Raw genomic sequence first — 18,175 nt, 5'->3', positions numbered from 1 at the left:
AAGAATTTGCCGATTATTGTGGATTAAATATATTATGTAAAACGTATGTAGAAACATTAACACTACTACTCACTTTTATTACCGGATGCAGAAGACCAAATCCTTGTTCCATTTCTAGGATCTTCATAGTGCTTTTTTTTGCTAGCTTGTAGGTAGGCTTAATCTATGTTCATCTTGCTTCACTATATACACTATTTACATATATACATGACACATGTATTCCCTGATGATAGGGGATATGCCTGGTAAACTATTATACATTAGTCTATACCGTAAATGAGTAATATTAAGTTCTCTCAAATTTGTATTACGTAGTTAATTCAGATTATACTTACATGGAATCTATATATATAGTTTACTTTTGTTTTCGACATTCGTCTAGGTTTCATATAAGTACTTTTATCCATAAACATGTTTTGAGGAATGGGGAAATCGTAAAAGAATTGTTGGTTATAACTAAACAAGTGAAATTTTTTAGTTAACAATGTTATAAGACGAGCTTTTTTGCTATCGTGTTATCATTGATCACCGTTTGAAATAAGAGAGCATGTTATTTTACTACTGTTCAACCCTTAAATGCAATCCAGGATTAATTAATTGTGAAAGCAGATAAAAATGTAAAAGTCAAGATATGTTTATTTCTATTGTTACAAGTCGTCGTTTTCAATACAATGCATTTCGGAATAAATAACTTCATACTTATGAAAATACGCTCCATTCAGTGAGGCGAGGTTATTACCCACCATATACCTTTTAACCAATATATGCTTACTACATGGCATGCCATGAATACATGACGCTGCTCAAATAATTCGAATACTTATGCCCTACTCAAATAAATACTTTTTGATTGCATTCCGTACGTGACTGTATAAAATACTTACCCAATACTGTGATATCAGTCCGGTGAAATATATCACAGCACAAACTAGAGACTTTTACGTATCCCTTTACCCTTCGACCCTTAAATTGTTCTCTGGCTTAACTAATTATAAGTATAGATAAAAATAATTCAATCAAAATATTGACTTAACGGAAAAAAGTACCGTTTTATGATAGGCTTCACTAATTAATTTTTTGGGCTGTTATTACCCTAGCTGAAAAATCTAAATTGGGCCAGGTAGCTATACTGATTTGTATATACTTTGCAGTGCTAATATTTTTATTTTCAACAAGAATTGTCTTACTTCATATGCATTGTTGTTAACATTATTGTCGTGGCGTAAAAGAAAATTCGATCTTTTTCTCGCAGTCTGGACGTTCTAACAGTTTCTCGGACGGGTCACGGCAGCGAGGGTCAGGATCAGTGTCACATATAATGCATTCCATGTTTTTCTTGCAGCCGTAGATACCCTCTTTCCAGTCTGTTCGTCCGAACCCCATCCATTTCTTGCGACAAATAGCACATACTTCACCAATTTCTCCTACGTTACGCATTGCTGTTGTATAATCATACCCTCTTGCACATGGTTTCGACTTTTCGGAAAGAACTATTAAGGTTGTGCCTGAAAAACATAAATTAATCTGCTGTGAAAACTATAGTTGATGAAATTTCGTATGCGTTGATAAGCACCCATGAAATAATTATCTTAGTTCTTTTAAGTAATTGATTGTTACAGTTTTGACCTCAGACAATCCCACTTCAGATATAAATGATTAAATGACTTAAAACCTTTCTTCTGCTGTCAAGTCTTTCTTTGAAAATGACATCTCTGTGACTGCTAAGTGACACTTATTTCGTTACAGTTTTAATGTACCTCGTTAGGTAATGTTACTTATAGGAATACTAAAGAATGGTACTTAACAATCAGATATAGTGGTTATCCAATAGTTAAATTTGTTTTACAATCGTGTTCGTTTTAGCATAGACAAAAGATGATTAAATATAGAATGGATATCATATGTTCTGGCGTCCACCGCTAGGAGCGCCGTGTAGTTAAGGCGCAACGTAACCACACAGCACTCCTAGTGGTGGATGTCAGAACATATGCTATCCGCAGCCCTGCTGTCGGGCTATATTAAATTATATTGGGCTATAGTTTAAGTTGAAGAGAAGAATGAATGCAAACGCAAGGCTGTGTGGGGAATCGTTCAAAGATGAAATTCATGTAAGAATTCTGCATTCCAATATATTTTTTCAATATTTTGCAAGAATATAAATTGTTGAGAAACTCTATAGATCAATAGTTAAGATTCCATTAGTTATTGAAATCCAAACAATATTTAGATAGATGGTGAATAGATTGTTCTACAATAGTGATTTAGTTCACTAAACCAAAAGGAAAAATATGCTTCTTTGTAAACAGAGCCTAAGCACAAGTAGGGCGCGTTATTTACAAGGATATTAAAGTGATATCGAGACCACCGATGGTCTTTACGATTCACTTTCAAGGTACCATAAAACGAGAATTTGTCTTTTATACATTGTAACAATACAATAATACGAATCTACGCTCAACAAATTGTTAAAGTTCTACAAGGAATATTATGTTCTTCCTTTAATGAAGAGTCCAATCAAGGACTTTGAAGACTAAATTTGCATTAAAGAATTTTCTTGGGATGAATTAACGAAATAAGATGACAAAGATAAGAAATTTAGATACAATTGATATCTATTGATTGTGCTGCTACTCAGGTACACTCGTAAACACTAAAAAAATGAATTAAGGATCGGAGCTTAGTCTTGTATAAGTATCAAATATCAACGGTCTGGAAAGGTATAGACTACGAAGAAATAGTGAATCAAGAATTATTAGTTGGAGTTTCTAAAGTGGAATATATGGTGAAGTATACTAAAATATACGTCAAATTTTAGTAATGTGTAATTTATTGACTATACTGTATTTACTTTCATGAGCTTAAATATGAATATAATAAATCATACACAATCACAAATAATATCTTAACATGAAGAATGTTGTCTATGTCTTTAAACTTTAAACACTATTTAAATCCTGCAATAATGATGTTTGCTCATGCTGTTTAGTAAGTAATTACTTATAAACTATTATTATTTGAAAATGCCAATGGGTAAAAAGTACTTACATAGTATAAGCACGAAGAGACAAATGTAGTTCATTCTCCTAGGTGGATAGATTTCTCATTGAAACGCCACAACTTGCAGCTACATACTCATTTATAGCTGGAATGTTAGAACACCTGTTAAATGACTGAACACCTAATAATGATCGCAATTAACTGTTGCTATCCAATTTGCTACAAATTACATGATACTATTTTGAGCCTAACTGCTACAACTTTCATATTATTTTATCTCTTAGTAAAATTCATAGTATTGAATTGTACGAAGTTCACTTTTGCATTTAGTGTACGTGAAAAGGATGAGGATTCAGTTCATCTAACAAGACCCGCAATATTCTGTAGACAAAGATGTAAGGAAGGGAGGACGCCGTATTATTATTTTTTAATTTGCTTACTAAGACAGAAGAGCTCCTTAAATTTGTATATCCTATGCAACAAGTAAGCGCCTAAGGTGCGAGGTAAACACTCTATCCAACTAGATACCCAGTTTTAATAATATATTTTTATTTGTTTTTTATGGGTACCTTACTAAACAGGTTGACCATTCGAAGGGAAGAAGTTATATCTAGTGATGTTATAATTAATTATTAATAAGACTATTCAACATGGTGACTGTCAATTAATTAAATCGTATTGAGTCCCGTGTTTAATAAACACTATTTGGATTATTATATTCATAAAAAACTGTTATTGCTTGATGTACATCAGTAAAATTTGACATTTATCACATATAACACCACAGGTGGGGTACAACAAAAGGAAACCCAAACGCTGAGAGCTATTTCATGAATACTACAACAATGATCGATCAGCTGATCGTCAAAAATTGTAGAAAGTGTTGTTTCTTTTACATTTTAGCAGTTTTCACGATAGCCACGCCGCAGCACGGTATTCAAAATCGTGTTTGGTGTATTGAATAATATTTCAGAAGCTGTGGAACGTATCGAAATCATGGGCCGTCATTAGCAGCTGTGAGGGAAAGGTTTGAAGAACATTGCAATCTACCAGCACCGACTAAGCCATTTTATCATGGGTTGGAAATTCAGGGGCAACGGATACGTGACAAACAGTAACAAAGGAAATTCCGTCAGACGAAGGACAACAAGAAGCATTGTGAACGTCGGTCAAGTATTTGATAAGATTCTTCAATCACCGAAGAAAAGCACGAGAATTATTTCAATAGAGACTAGAAAAAACGGGTGTGATTAGAATACAAAGTAGATTGGAGCACGATCGTATCGTATTCAGATAATCCATGAGTTAAGACCCACTGATTTCCAGGTGCGTATGGCCTTTTGTACTCGTGTTTTGGCATATAGCTATGCCATTCCAGATTACGTTGATGATTGGTGGTAGGCCTATACCAAATAATGTCACGTGCTGCTTAGTGGACACGTGACCAAACAGAACACTCGATTTTTAGGGTGGAAGAAGCCAGAAGAATCTATGCAAATGCCATTTCATCCCATGGCTTCATTGTACCCTATTTAATTGAAGACAACAATGAAAATCCGTTGACAGTTATGGTGAGGATTACATAAACCAAATAATAGAGAGATCCCATGCAGATTTGCAGAACTTTTGAATATTGTACATTGATTTTGAGAAACAAATATTCACGCTAGACAGAGCGACACTCCACACTAGTCATCAACATCAGACCTCTTCAACAACTGTTTCCAAAACAAATGGTTTCAAGGGGGACAAATTTCCCCTGTCCACCAATAAGTCGAGATCTTACAATCTGTGATGCATTTTTTGGGAGAATGCTGAAAGAACTGTTTTTTAAACCAACCCCAAGAAGCATTAAACAACTGAAAGACAGCATTTGACGGGTGTTCAGAGAGATTTACACCCCACAGTGCTCTGAGATGGCCTGCAAGATCATGGACCGAATGGAATATGTTGTTACTAACGAAGGACGACATGTAGAACATGTTTTTGTTTAGTTAATTAAATGTAAAGTTTGTTTTATTAAACTATAAATAATTTATTTATGGGTTTATTTTTTTTTGCACCACCCAGCATGATGTTAACCACATAGTAATTGATATATGTGATAACAAAACTATAACTAACGTTTGGAACAAAAAGTTTAGGATCTAGTATGATAATTTTTTTTATTTTAATTTACCATCATAACTACGGAATTTTATTTAAATAAATTGACTGGCTCATACATACATTTTGTAAATCTTACTAATATTATAAATCTGAAAGTTTGTGAGTTTGTGTGTTGCTCAATCACGCATAAACTACTGGACGGATTGGGCTGAAATTTGGCATGATGATAGCTCACATTCTTTATTAACATTTAGGCACATTCTTATCTCAAAAATCCTTTCGGGCTCCGCCCCAGTGGGTCTCTAGTTTCCCATGTTAACCTTATGAGTATTCTTATTTAAAGGGAATTAAAGAATTTAGTCAGCTGTTTCAACTTTACAAGTTGTTTCTATAATATGCAATAGCATTAAAAAGTTATAAGGTTTCCCAACAGGGTGCAGCACTATTATTATTTTGTTTGTGCATATATGACAACAGCAAATTTGAACTAAGCAGCAACAAAAAGCTGTGATACACAACAAGAACTGTCAAAGTAGGATTGTTTACAGTTAGGTTTGAGTTTTTAATTTAATGAATAATTTGTTATTGTGCGAATGTTTGATAATTTATTTTTTCTTTTGTTTAGGTGCAATGGTAGAACATTATAGCAATGGTAGATGTGTTATACTATATCATACCGTAAATTTATGAACCAAATTTTATCAAACTGTGTCCTCCCCCCATTGTAAACGCAAAGCTTGAGTATAACTGCAATAAGCATTTTATACTTATATGCCAACCCCGTACGAAGGACGGGTGCTCTGCTAGTACATACATATTTTGCATTATTGATACATTTTGGCATTGGTATTGGCTGTTATTTTTTTGCGCTGTCCCCTTTAGCCTTTCTCAAGAAATTGAAAATGATAAAGGCCTCTTCTTCTTGCTCGTTTTGGAAGTGTATAAAATATAAGCATAACACTTTATTGAGGATTACATCATGCAGTTAAGACACTTTTTGTGGTTTATTTAGTATTTAAATTAGTCCCTTCATTACTACAATGACTACTCTTTTTAATTATTACGATATTCTGTTTGTTTTTAAGGTCAATTAATTCACATCAGTTCAGTCAACATTGACTGATGTTCCATCACAGTATAGTCACAGTTCAGTCTCAGTTGCATCCGCAGTCAACTGTCCGTCAGTTGGTGTAAAGTGATGTTACAGTGAAGAACTTTTAATTAAAACACAACATGCAATCAAATTTTCACTGCCCATCTTGTTGATTGTTACAAACAGTACTTAAAATAATGAACACAGTTATTTTTAATAAAGAACAAATATTTATAAGAATAGCTTGTAACTTAATACTAGTTTTTTTTTCTTTTTTCTACTGATATAATACACTTCTCCAATATATTTATTATTTAATAAGAATCATTTTTCATCATATACATTTTTGTATACTCATACTTATTTTTGTCTCTTCCCTACTTGAATCTGTTCCGTACAGCCTTCTTCTCTAAGTTTATCGGCTGTGTGGCAAGTAGCGTAGTAATCTAATCCACACAATACACATTTCAAGTCTTCCTCGCAGCCGAAGGTAGCGTTGTCCCAGTCTGATTCCCCAAACCATAATTTCTTGCGACAAATAGCACATGCGTGACCTTTTTCTCCTACGTTAGGCATAGCTGTTTCATACTTGTACCCTCTTGCACATGGTTTCGTCGGTTTGGAAAGAACTATTGAGGTTGTGCCTGAAAAAAAGATTGTTGCTGTGAAAACTATAATAGATGAAAAGTCGTATGCGCTGACAATCATCCGTCAAATAATTATCTTGGTTTTTTAAGTTTTGCGACGGTATTGACCTCAGACGCCACTTCAGATATAACGGAGTAATAGATAGATTACTTAAAACTTTCATTCCGTTGTCAAGTCCTTCTTTGAAAATAGCAGCTCTGTGACTGACTGATAAGTGACGCTTATTTCGTTACAGTTTCAATATACCTCGTCAGGTGTTGCTAATTATAGGAATACCGTACTAAAGAATGAGACTAAACAACGTCAGAAACAGTGGTTATCCAATAAAAGCTAAATAAACGGGTAACTGTGACTGCCTCGTGATTCCTCTGATCCTATACTGGACTACGCGTTACAAGGTATTAGCATCATCATCATATCACAAAACTTGAAGAAACTTAAATCATTCTTGAATTGGTCACGTCAAATTATAAAAAAATCACACAAAATATTTAAAAAATTTAAAAAACTGGACAACAACTGTAGGCCTACAAACACTGGTGCATGATGGGTGCCGAGTCTTGATTGGTGCAAGAGCTGAACTTTGTCCCCTAGCTGACTTTATTGCGATCCCTTTCCAGCTTGATTAGTGATTCGAATAAAATATTTGTTTGTAGAGTACTTTTGTCATTCTGTCAGTACTCTGATTGTCAAAAATGACACAAGTAATCTACAAACATATAACTGATTCGAATCAAGTTGCACAAGAACCGTGATAAAGGCAGCCGGGGAACAAAGTTCAGCTCTTGAACAAGTCGAGATGATGATGGTATAATGCATTGAAACGCGTAGTTCAGTATAGGAGCAGAGGAATCACGAGGCAGTTACAGGTATTTTAAACTTTTTGCAATAATATTATCGAAGTGATTCGGAATAAACAACACAAAAGTATACTGCTTATGTCTTAAACTTGAAGAACTACTTAAATCCTGCAATTATGATGTTTGCTCATGCTGGTTAGTAGATAATTACTCATAATCTATTATTATTTAAGAATACCAATGGATAAAAAGTACTTGCCTAGTATAATCATGAAGAAATAGATGTAGTTCATTGTCCTAGGTGGATAGATTTCTCATTGAAACACCACAACTTGCAGCTACATACTCAATGAGTATTTAGGTTAGCATTTATAGCTGGAATGTTAGAACACCTGTTAAATGAATGAACACTTAATAATGGCAATTAACTATTGTTGTCCAATTTGCTACAAATTTCATGATACCAGTTCATGAGCCTAACTGTTACAACTTTTACAAATCACGTTATTTTATCTAGTAAGACTTCATAGTTAAATTGTATGAAATTAGTTTTTGCAAGACATGTATATAAATGGATAAAAGCTTCAGTTTATCACTGATAAATTTAAGCTGTACTATTCTACCAACTAAGTTTTAGAGAAGTGTCATACGTCATATTATTCTTTCTTGTTGTTTTTACTAGACATTTATATTACAATCATGGTAATTTAAATATCTAGTAATTTAAATATTATGGTAATCTTATATCTATTAAAAGATTATAATTTTACCCTTAAAACATAAAATTTTAAAATTTCTCTCTGAACGATTTTGAAAAATTAAAAAAAAACAAGTAATTTAGTAAATTGAAGTTTTTTTTGCATAGTTATTGGATAAAATAAAGTGTTTTTTAATGTCCGTGTTATTCTTATGGAGAACAAGTAAACTGTTGTAGTTTGCTTGATTATGGATATAATTTTCATCAAACTTAGCAAATGTTTTATTTTTATTTGCCTACTACTAACTTAGCTACTCCTTGAAGCAGAAATACCTAGATACTCTTCAACATAATGTTTTTGTAATATATTTTAGTGAAAATGCAATCAGTCAAAAGAAAGATTGCCTATAGTCTGCAGGTTTGTCTTGGCGGGTGGCTTAGTGAAATTAATATGTACAAATAATTTACATGAAAATCCTAAATTAATTAAATATATTGAATGGCTTTTAACACGAACTATTTAGATTTTAATGGTCATAAAAAAAAACATTTTTAGTTGTTCAAAGTACACTCATGATCGGTAAACTTTGAATAAGTTTACTAATTAAATATGATGAGAAAATCAAATATTTAAATCAAAATGAATTGTTATTTATTATAATTTGTTACGAAATTCGTTCTAAATATAGACTGTTTATTGGCTGTTATTTTTCCGTTCTCCTTCGTTATGAAGCTCAAAAAAATTTAAAATAATTATGACTTCTTCCTCTCGTTCGTTTAGGAACTGCACAAGTTAATAACAAATTTGAGTGAGAAATACACCATGATCAGCCTAGACAATTTTTCACAGTTTATTCACCATTAAAACTTAGACACTTTATTATATAAATTACTTCCGATATTTTTATAGTTTCATGCATTTAATTCAAAAAATTGTATATTTGACCAATAATGACACTAAAAACGCTATACTTTGAATACAGCTAGCTGTCCTATTTAAATTTAAATCTTTCCCTACCATAGTCTGTCCTTTTTTGTTCTATTTATTAACACTTGTTGTAACACTGATTATAAATACGTAATATTTAACGAATGTTTACAGCACTATTTTAGATTTATTTTTCCTCTTTTTACAAGTAAGATTTGTCATTCCGAATTAAATCATCCCACGTATCGTTCAATTTATTATTATTATTAATTATTATATTATTTATAAGTTAATTTATAATTAAATGTGAGTAAATACTAACAAAATCAAAACGAATCAACCAATCCAACGTACGCAAATCCAGGTGGACTTGCATTAGCATTGAAATTGTTCTGTAAATCTCAATATCACATCCCTTCGGGTCAGTCGGGTCACAACTCACCTAATTGTGTGATGCAAAACCCAATCGTGCAAATAATCTGTATGACTTACGATATTTAATATGACTAATGTTTAATTTACATTTACATTTAATTTAATTTATATTACATTGTTGTAATATATAAAAATCTGTATTACGTAACTAAAATATGAAATAAAAGGTTACTAAATGAATGCAGTATTTTTTAGTATACATAAGATTTCTTGAAATTGCAATGAACCAATGAATTTGTACATCCAAGATTAAGAAGTACAAATAACCTTGTATAAAAGACTCTACAAGCTAAATACTGCATGGTAATGGCACATTTTATGGTATATTTTTTAGTTTCGAATATGGTTGTTTTTAAAAACCTATATATATATATACATATATATATGTACATATATATATACAAAATATACATCTTTGTATAATATACACCTAATATTAACGTTTATTTTACGTACAATTAATTTTAACCCTCACGTAATCTGTTAAATCATCAACACAAATCTCGACCACTGTTTGGGTGCGACACTATATCATGGTTGACAATGTTAAACTATGGCAAATCCGTTATTGTTGCGTTGAAGGGTCATCCATTATACACTGTGTAACCCAACGTTAATTCAAGACCATTATCCTTTTTGTCTATTTGCCAAGCTACAATCATATTTAAAATTATGTCGAATACGATTGCTCATTAACTACTACCTTATTTTGGCATGTTTACGAGTTACATCACAAAATATTTTAAAAAATATTTAAGTATGCCAGGGAACCTAACTCAATGACGCTAATCATTAAGTTGCAATCATCGATCTCTATTATTGGTTGCAATACACCACATTGTACGGCAAAACTGCAATTTTGTTTTTAGAAATCATATGAACTACTTATTATACTGTATATTGGGATATTACAATAGGCCTTTGCTGCAACAAAAACGAATGTTCGGTACTTTTCGGTTTTTTTTTACTTTTTGGTATTGTTCGGTTTTTTATAAAATCATGTTTACATACGTTAAATAATTATTCAAACGCCAATTGTAACTAAAAATGTATGATTCTGTCAATAATACATAGACCTTTTTTCATTGAGGTAATATTCTTTTTTTATTTACTACATTTTAATACAAAATGGTGCAATGATCCTGGTTTAAGCCTACCCAGACATCTTTAGTAGGAAGACCAGAAGGTACGACGTGAAACAGGAAGTAATAGTAAATTATCATTAGTGTCCTCAGGTAAATAGATAATTGATTTATTAGTATCTGCTCTAGGGTATTTTATCAACAGTATGGCAACAACGTAATTTCAATCTATATGTAAACAGATTCTATTAATAAATTTAGGGGAGGAGCCATACATAGACATATATTGAATATTTCTAAATAAAAATAAACAACTAAAAACACGCACACGTGCGAAATCGATATTTATGCTTTTAGGACTATTATGTTACACTTTCATAAAATAAATTGGAGATGTTGGTTAAATAAACCAAAATGTTAAATGTGGTAAAACATAAATTTCAATATGCAATTTTCTTATTTTTTTTGCATACACATTAGCTGAAGTTCTCAACCCAAACTATTAGCTTAAAGTTTTTTATAAATGATTTTTATTTTGATAGCTTGATAAAAGCTATTACCCTATTATGCTTATGTCTTATGATGATTGGAGTGTCCAATTGAAATCACCCCTTACCATCTTTCATGTATATTTACCGCCTTGAGAGTTAACAGTAGGTATAAGTGTAAATATATGTTTTAAGTGTTATTAGACGTATATTTTGTTTACTAAACGAAAATTTAATAACGCGTACAATGCTAATCGAGAAACTATTTTAAGTTGTTTTAAGTGTTGTTAGACGAATATTTTATTTACTTAAAGTAAATTTAATAACACGTACAATGCTGTTCAAGAAGTTACTTAGACGATTAAAGTAAGCATAAGTATAAATAAACTAAATTCACATATATTCCACGATGACGTTCCACATAATCGGCTTATATGGTTTCACTGAGCTACTTTTAAAGTAAGCTACTTAAGTCTTGGTTTGGATTTTGAGCATTTTACGTTAGTGGTTAAACTTTCCTTGTTTCATTGGTTTAATCTGAGAGTAAACAAACTGGTTGGTTGGTTAAATTGAAATTTGGCCATATTCGGATTTGATGATTCTTGTTATTTTTATAAAAGTTGTAACATAAGAAATTGGATAGCACATGTAGTATTTTACCATAAATCTTTAATTAATATAGACTTTTATTTCACACATTAAATCAAATAAATGGAAACAGTTTAATTTCCCTACTCCTCAGTGATGTATAACATTCGTTATCTCATTAAAGACTTCTAAACCGTTTAACAGGCTTGATGTGCCAAAAGAGGCATACTCACAATGTTCTGTTGCTTAGAAAACCGTTTTCCGATATCTAGGATATCTAGTCTGATAATATTACCGTATTTAATGCATCATGTTTAGTGTTTAAGGTGACCATTTTACAATATTTTTCGCTTGTACTTGTAAAGCTATTTAATTTAAATCGGAGGTTATTTCACCAGAATAAAAATTCACTGAGTTCTTAAAGATCTCTAAAATTAGGTTTTCTAAGGATCATGTTTTGATTTAAACAAAATCATATTTCTAGATTTTGTCATTTTTATTTAGTAATTGAATTATCTAGTTATTTAGTTTAACAGGCTTTACTACAATGTCATTAAAACTTACGACCTTCGAGTTCACAGACAAGTTTGATAAAATATTCATGTCAGAAACAATGAGTCTTTTGTCAAAAGAAAACAAAGAAACAATTGTTTCGTTGTTATTGAAACAGACTCTAGAAACATTGGGATAACCCAAGAAAGTTAACACAACTTTAATCAGTAACTATCGAGAACTTTAAAAATACTCCCGCCACAGCAATCCTGCAGACTAAGCGAATTTCCATTTGCCTAATTGGATTTACTATAAAATATCTCCTTAAAAATGTCATTATTATTCCTGATTTAAATAATTCATTATTCCTGGTTTAATGAGTACTTAGGTTTGCTGCAACGGGGAGGGTAAAAAATTGTTTTTTGTGTGTTTGAAATGGTGATAGTTTAATATGAAATATGAAAATATCTCCTTAAAAATGTCATTATTATTCCTGATTTAAATAAGTCATTATTCCTGGTTTAATGAGTACTTAGGTTTGCTGCAACGGGGAGGGTAAAAAATTGTTTTTTGTGTGTTTGAAATGGTGATAGTTTAATATGAAATAAATACATTTTCCAAAATTGATCAAAATAACTTAAGATTTGAGAGTTGCTTTTGTTTTATATTATTTATTTATGTTGACGTGAGTTGTTTTGAAAAACATATGTTGTAATATGAAAAACGCTCAAGAATAAAGACGATTTTCATTTCATTTCAAATATGTTCATAAGCAAGCAAATTATAACCATTAAATTATTCTCCATAAGAATGACATAGGACTTTGGATTTTTTTCCTTCGTAACTATTAAGCGAGTATAACGCTTCAATATGCTAAATTATTAGTTTTTAAGCTCTTCGAAATACTTTGGAAATAAATTGCAAAATTGTATGTTATTAGGGTCAAAAATGGGAAAACCCAATTTCGGTCACATAAAACCCCCTATAACCCCCATTCCAATAATGCGATCAGCTGGTTTGCAAACTCGTTCGAATAAACGTAAGTTTATGGGATGGATGTTGTATTTGGCCTCTAGGGACCTCAAAACAAACAAGTAAATCGGTCCCGGGTCCAGGACTTACCATACTAGCTTATTACCGATGGGAAATTCGCTAAAAGGTAAGAATATTTTCCTAAATTTATAAAGTAACGAATCCATTACAACAAATTAAATGTTTGTTGGCGTAAATTGCAAATGTCCTATTATTAATAAATGATACAAGTTACAGCATAGTTATATAACAATACGGCTTTAGTAAGTAACCTATTTTTTGGGGTTTTGGTTTGGAAAATATCTGACACACAATTTACCACACTTAGATTAAAGCAGGGATTCGTGTCGTTATGGGGCTGACAAGTTCATTTTCTGCCAAATTAAATTTCTCTGCCTCGTTGAATCTTTCATTAGCAAGCTAAAAATAGCTTTCAATCTCGTCATCCGTGTCTATTAAGGCATAGAAAAATTATCCAGAGGAGAAAAAGGGTTAAACAAAGCTCTAAAATACATACTGTGCTACTAAGTAAATTAATTACTCGTTTCAAAAAGATTATTAGTTATTGTTGATAACGATAAATATCATTATTTATTTATACATTGATCCTGAAGTTTTTCTTAATTTAATCCAAAGTGAGTATACAAATTCTTAAAAATAGCTTACTAAGATCTACAAAGATCTACTGTATAACTTTTTTTATGACGCCATTAATAAAAAAAAACATTAATCAAGTAATTCAGCATTATTTTCTTTTGTTTGATAATCAATAATAATCAATAATCAATAACCAATTAAAATATTCGTCATTAAATACTACTAGGCAGATTGTTAAGTTTAATTTCTGCAAACAGCCACAATTACCAACAAGGAGTGAAAGATTGTTTCATTGCGTAAAAGGAGCTTAATACCCAGTGAAAGTAAAAAATAAAAAAGTCAATATACGAAATAGTTATTAGTATTTTTTTAATTATCAATAACATAATAACTGGAATAATTCCATACAACGTTTAAAAAGAATTCGTGAACCAGTTCGTGAAAAACGGACTTAAACCATCCGCCATAAATAAACAGATTAGAATCTTTGTTTATGAATAAAATGCACTTCCCTAAATGCGGGAAATTAGATCATATAACTTAATTGTATACTTTAAACATGAGCACAAAGCATAACGAATAATAACTAAACAACTTTTAATTGTATCTTTGTGTTTTTCTCCGTACAAGCCATTATAGAAGAATCTCTGAAAAATAATATTAAAACTATCAGGTTACATTTTAACGTATTTAGGTAGTTGTTTGAACTTATTTTTTCGAGTTATACAACCTTTTCTCTCAAGTGCCATGGGCGGTATCTTTAGAAGCTGTCACTTTAGCTATGAAACAAGCTATCGCTGACATGCCAACCCTTAGGAGACATTTCTTCACACCAAAGCTTTTCTGTCAAGAGATCTATTGTGAGTTGAATCATTTTATAAAGCATTAAAATTGTATTTTCCCTTTAATTAATGTTTCTTAACCCTTTTTGCAAAAAAAGTTGATTGTATATCACATTTTTACTGGAGCGGGAACACATTTTCACACTTATTGGGAAGTTTTGTCTCATAAGAAACTCTTAAATACTATGTGAGCCAGTTCTTGCATTAACCAAAAATGAAATTTAACTATAGCTTTTTACGTCATACTACTTACTTTACTTTTTGTACAGTAACAATAACTAATAGTTAATTTATTTATGTTGAAGCCTTCCGGAATTGGTAATCAATTATAACAGGTTACGTACCTTGACGTCTACAATTCCTCAGTCGAACTTCCGTTGACTAGTTTCGACTACTAAGTAGTCATTTTCAAAAAGCAACGTTAAAATATTTTATTCAATGAATGTCGTCAAATATTCTTAAATACATTAAACACAAACACAACACTAACACCGTAGACATTTAACATAGTTGGCCGGCCGGCACGTGTCACTGAAAGTAGTGTTAATAGTTAATAATGAACCAAAGAAATATTAAGTAATTAGACTGTCTATTAAAATATTGTACAATCAGTGTAGAATCAACATTAAAGCAATGCCATACAAAATCTTCCAACACAATGATTATTCAATAATAAAACCCAACGTTTGAATTGTTGAGGGGGGACTCTGGTTCCCTGGCACATCAACCGAAGTTATTACTATACTATCATAGCAAAAGGTTACAGTTACAAAATACATGTACAGCGGTACAAAATAATACGTAATCAAAGAAGATAACTCTAAATATATCATAACAATTATTTGCCCTACGCAAAGCAGGCTATCTTAAAATACTCTCTCAATCCCATAAATAATATTTTGATTGAAATCGTTTAGAGAACAACGGTCGTTTACCACAGGAAATACGTTTGCATGACTTCAGAATCAGCCAATTCCGCTTTGGTTTATAAACATGCAAACATCCGGCCATGAGCGAAATTGATTCATCAGTTTTGAAGTAATTATTGTAACCGTTTTTCATAACTTCCACATTACTTAGGTAAATTAAACATAGAAAAAATAATTTATTTTAATGAACGGATGATAAAAATGTGAAATTCAAAAATAAGACTGCGTACTCGTGACCAGGGTGATGTCACACACTTTTTAAACATGATTTTGAATTTCATCACCCACCCCCCCCCCCCAGTTGCTGGTGGGGTTTTGATTTTTTAATACGTACCCCTATTTAGGGGTGAGTGATGAAATTCAAAGTTAAGTGCGTGACATCGAGGTCACCTTGATTGAAGGTTATTTTTAACTTTATAGCCATGAAAAATAAAAGCGATGTAATGTAAATTTCATGTTAAATTAACGTCTAAAATTTCTTGCAATATCTTTTTGAAAATCCATCATATCAAAGTCAAATTTGCCGGATTAATTTTATTTTATAAAGCTCTTTAAAATGATATGCTACTTGATAGGGGTACCCTTTAAATCTTTTAGTTACCCCCAGCAAATTTAAAAATACCACCCAAAAGTACTTCACATTGCCATTGTAACGTGAATAGAAGATAGTTTGAATATATGCAGCTGTTCAAAAATTAACCAGGGGGGACTATGGTGGGCCGGGTATATCTTTATTTTACAATGTTATGTGCACCCAACGTGAGTTTTCTTGGACGCTAGGCACGAGCCTGGGATTGTTTTTCACACTACTTCAGGCTAGACGTAGGGGTTGTGGCATCATCACTTCTATGAAATCCATTGGTGATTTGGCGGGATTTGAACTCGGGACCTCTTGGACCGAAGTCCCGCGCTCTAACCCCTTGACCAGCTCGCTCCCCTAACGTGAGTAGCTGTCCTGACTTTATAGAACTGAATTCAGAAAATTTTTAAATAACTATCAATAACAACTATGCATAACGTCAAATTACACGTACAGATCACGTAGTAAGAGCTGCATGTTAATCATTGCTATTAATCCCACTGTAATTGGGCATCATGTAATTTAGCAGGTGACACGTGATCGTATCTGATTGGTAAACCAATATGACGAATATTGGATATTAAATTTTAAATGTCTTCGATAATTTTTTTAATTTATATACTCTACTTCCATTTCTTTTCTTATGACTGTGTCAATCCCTGACAAGTTAAAGCTCGTCATAAGGCAAGGAATACCTTCACCGGATGGAGAAGATAGGAGACCTCGATGTTGGTTTTGCCCGGAGGAGGATTATGGAAACCTCTTTCAAGTGCAAAGAAATCCTTGTAGAATCCATGTTCCAGTGAATTAGTCCAGTAGTTTTAACGGTCATTTCAATGTGACATACTTATAACGTTGTAGTTTTCCATCACCAGAGCAGTTGACATAAATTGAATGATTGTAGTAAAAGATTGTAATAATACCGTTGACACGTTGAGCTGAAACTAAACAAGGCCTTGCACGTAGTACATGTTTAGCTGACCATGGTATGTCACTCGATTTGAGCAAGACAGAGGTCGCCATCGTTGCAGAAGGATTGACACCATAGTTATGCTACGAGGAGGACAAATTTATCCACACAAACCACCAAGTACCTCGGTGTCATGTAGGCAACAAGATCCATCTACCAAAGACGCTGCCATATCAGTAGAGATGTTGCAAGAACTGATGAGCTCCCTCGCTGGGTACGTGAAAATTGAGGATGATGGACTACCAGGCCAGACAGGTCCAACCGTAGGTAGAACTATGCCATGGCGAGTTTGACTCCTCACTTAGTTCTTGTCAGGTCACGGCTTTTGTACTTGCATTTGATAACAATGTCTAAATCACTTACTAAATCCACTGCTCGGGCGTTCACAAGGACGTGAAACACACGTTCTTCCACTGTCCACGTTGAGATATGGTCACTAAACATCTTGAGGTTTAGTTGGTTAGTGAAATCATGATGGACGTTGAGGATAATTGGGACTGCTGGTTTGCTCCAGTTCGGAAAGTCCTCCAAGTAAAAAAAATTGGATTGCAGTCTGTCTGGTAGGAGAGGCTAGACACGGTGTAAGACCTATTGGCGTAGGCTTACTTATAATGAAGTGTGACAGGTGTTTTTAGGCTAGTGTCAAAAGAGTAGAGGAGTCTTTAGTGGTTAGTCTTTTGATCAAGAAAATATTGAACTTGGTGCCTTCACTCAAATATTCTAAAAAAAGTTATGGGATTTTAAAATCCGTTAAGATTTTAATGGTTAAAAACAATGCAGGAATTTCAATATGTTATATTAGGAGTAGTTTTTTAAGGGAAAGAATAATTGTACTTTTTGCTAAATAAAACGATCTTATTAAGGTATA

General features: G+C 32.3%; 2 protein-coding genes across 2 annotated transcripts; both read right to left on the bottom strand.

Moving 5' to 3' along the window:
* Window positions 1–1,150: 1,150 nt before the first annotated feature.
* LOC128999536 (uncharacterized) lies at window positions 1,151–3,142 on the bottom strand. The gene is made up of 2 exons (XM_054426107.1): window positions 3,046–3,142; window positions 1,151–1,505 (listed from the first exon to the last, which is right to left on the bottom strand). Exons 1-2 carry the CDS (start codon window positions 3,077–3,079, stop codon window positions 1,210–1,212), a joined length of 330 nt encoding a protein of 109 aa, XP_054282082.1. The 5' UTR covers window positions 3,080–3,142; the 3' UTR covers window positions 1,151–1,209.
* Window positions 3,143–6,448: 3,306 nt separating this feature from the next.
* LOC129001809 (uncharacterized) lies at window positions 6,449–8,015 on the bottom strand. The gene is made up of 2 exons (XM_054429257.1): window positions 7,907–8,015; window positions 6,449–6,843 (listed from the first exon to the last, which is right to left on the bottom strand). Exons 1-2 carry the CDS (start codon window positions 7,938–7,940, stop codon window positions 6,560–6,562), a joined length of 318 nt encoding a protein of 105 aa, XP_054285232.1. The 5' UTR covers window positions 7,941–8,015; the 3' UTR covers window positions 6,449–6,559.
* Between the last annotated feature and the right edge of the window lie 10,160 nt (window positions 8,016–18,175).

The sequence above is a fragment of the Macrosteles quadrilineatus genome, unplaced genomic scaffold (assembly GCF_028750875.1).
Source record: "Macrosteles quadrilineatus isolate MER2022 unplaced genomic scaffold, UCM_ALF_1.0 Scaffold_8__2_contigs__length_117827958, whole genome shotgun sequence".
NCBI classification, from domain to species: Eukaryota; Metazoa; Arthropoda; class Insecta; order Hemiptera; family Cicadellidae; genus Macrosteles; species Macrosteles quadrilineatus.
The sequence above is the reverse complement of the archived record's forward strand: the minus strand, read 5'-3'. Positions and strand labels throughout refer to the sequence as shown.

Coding starts and splice junctions, on each gene's coding strand:
- LOC128999536 (XM_054426107.1), bottom strand. CDS start 3,079: ATGAACTACATTTGTCTCTTCGTGCTTATACTAT. Junction 1,506..3,045: donor TCTCTTCGTGCTTATACTAT/GTAAGTACTTTT, acceptor TATGTTTTTCAG/GCACAACCTTAATAGTTCTT.
- LOC129001809 (XM_054429257.1), bottom strand. CDS start 7,940: ATGAACTACATCTATTTCTTCATGATTATACTAG. Junction 6,844..7,906: donor TTTCTTCATGATTATACTAG/GCAAGTACTTTT, acceptor TCTTTTTTTCAG/GCACAACCTCAATAGTTCTT.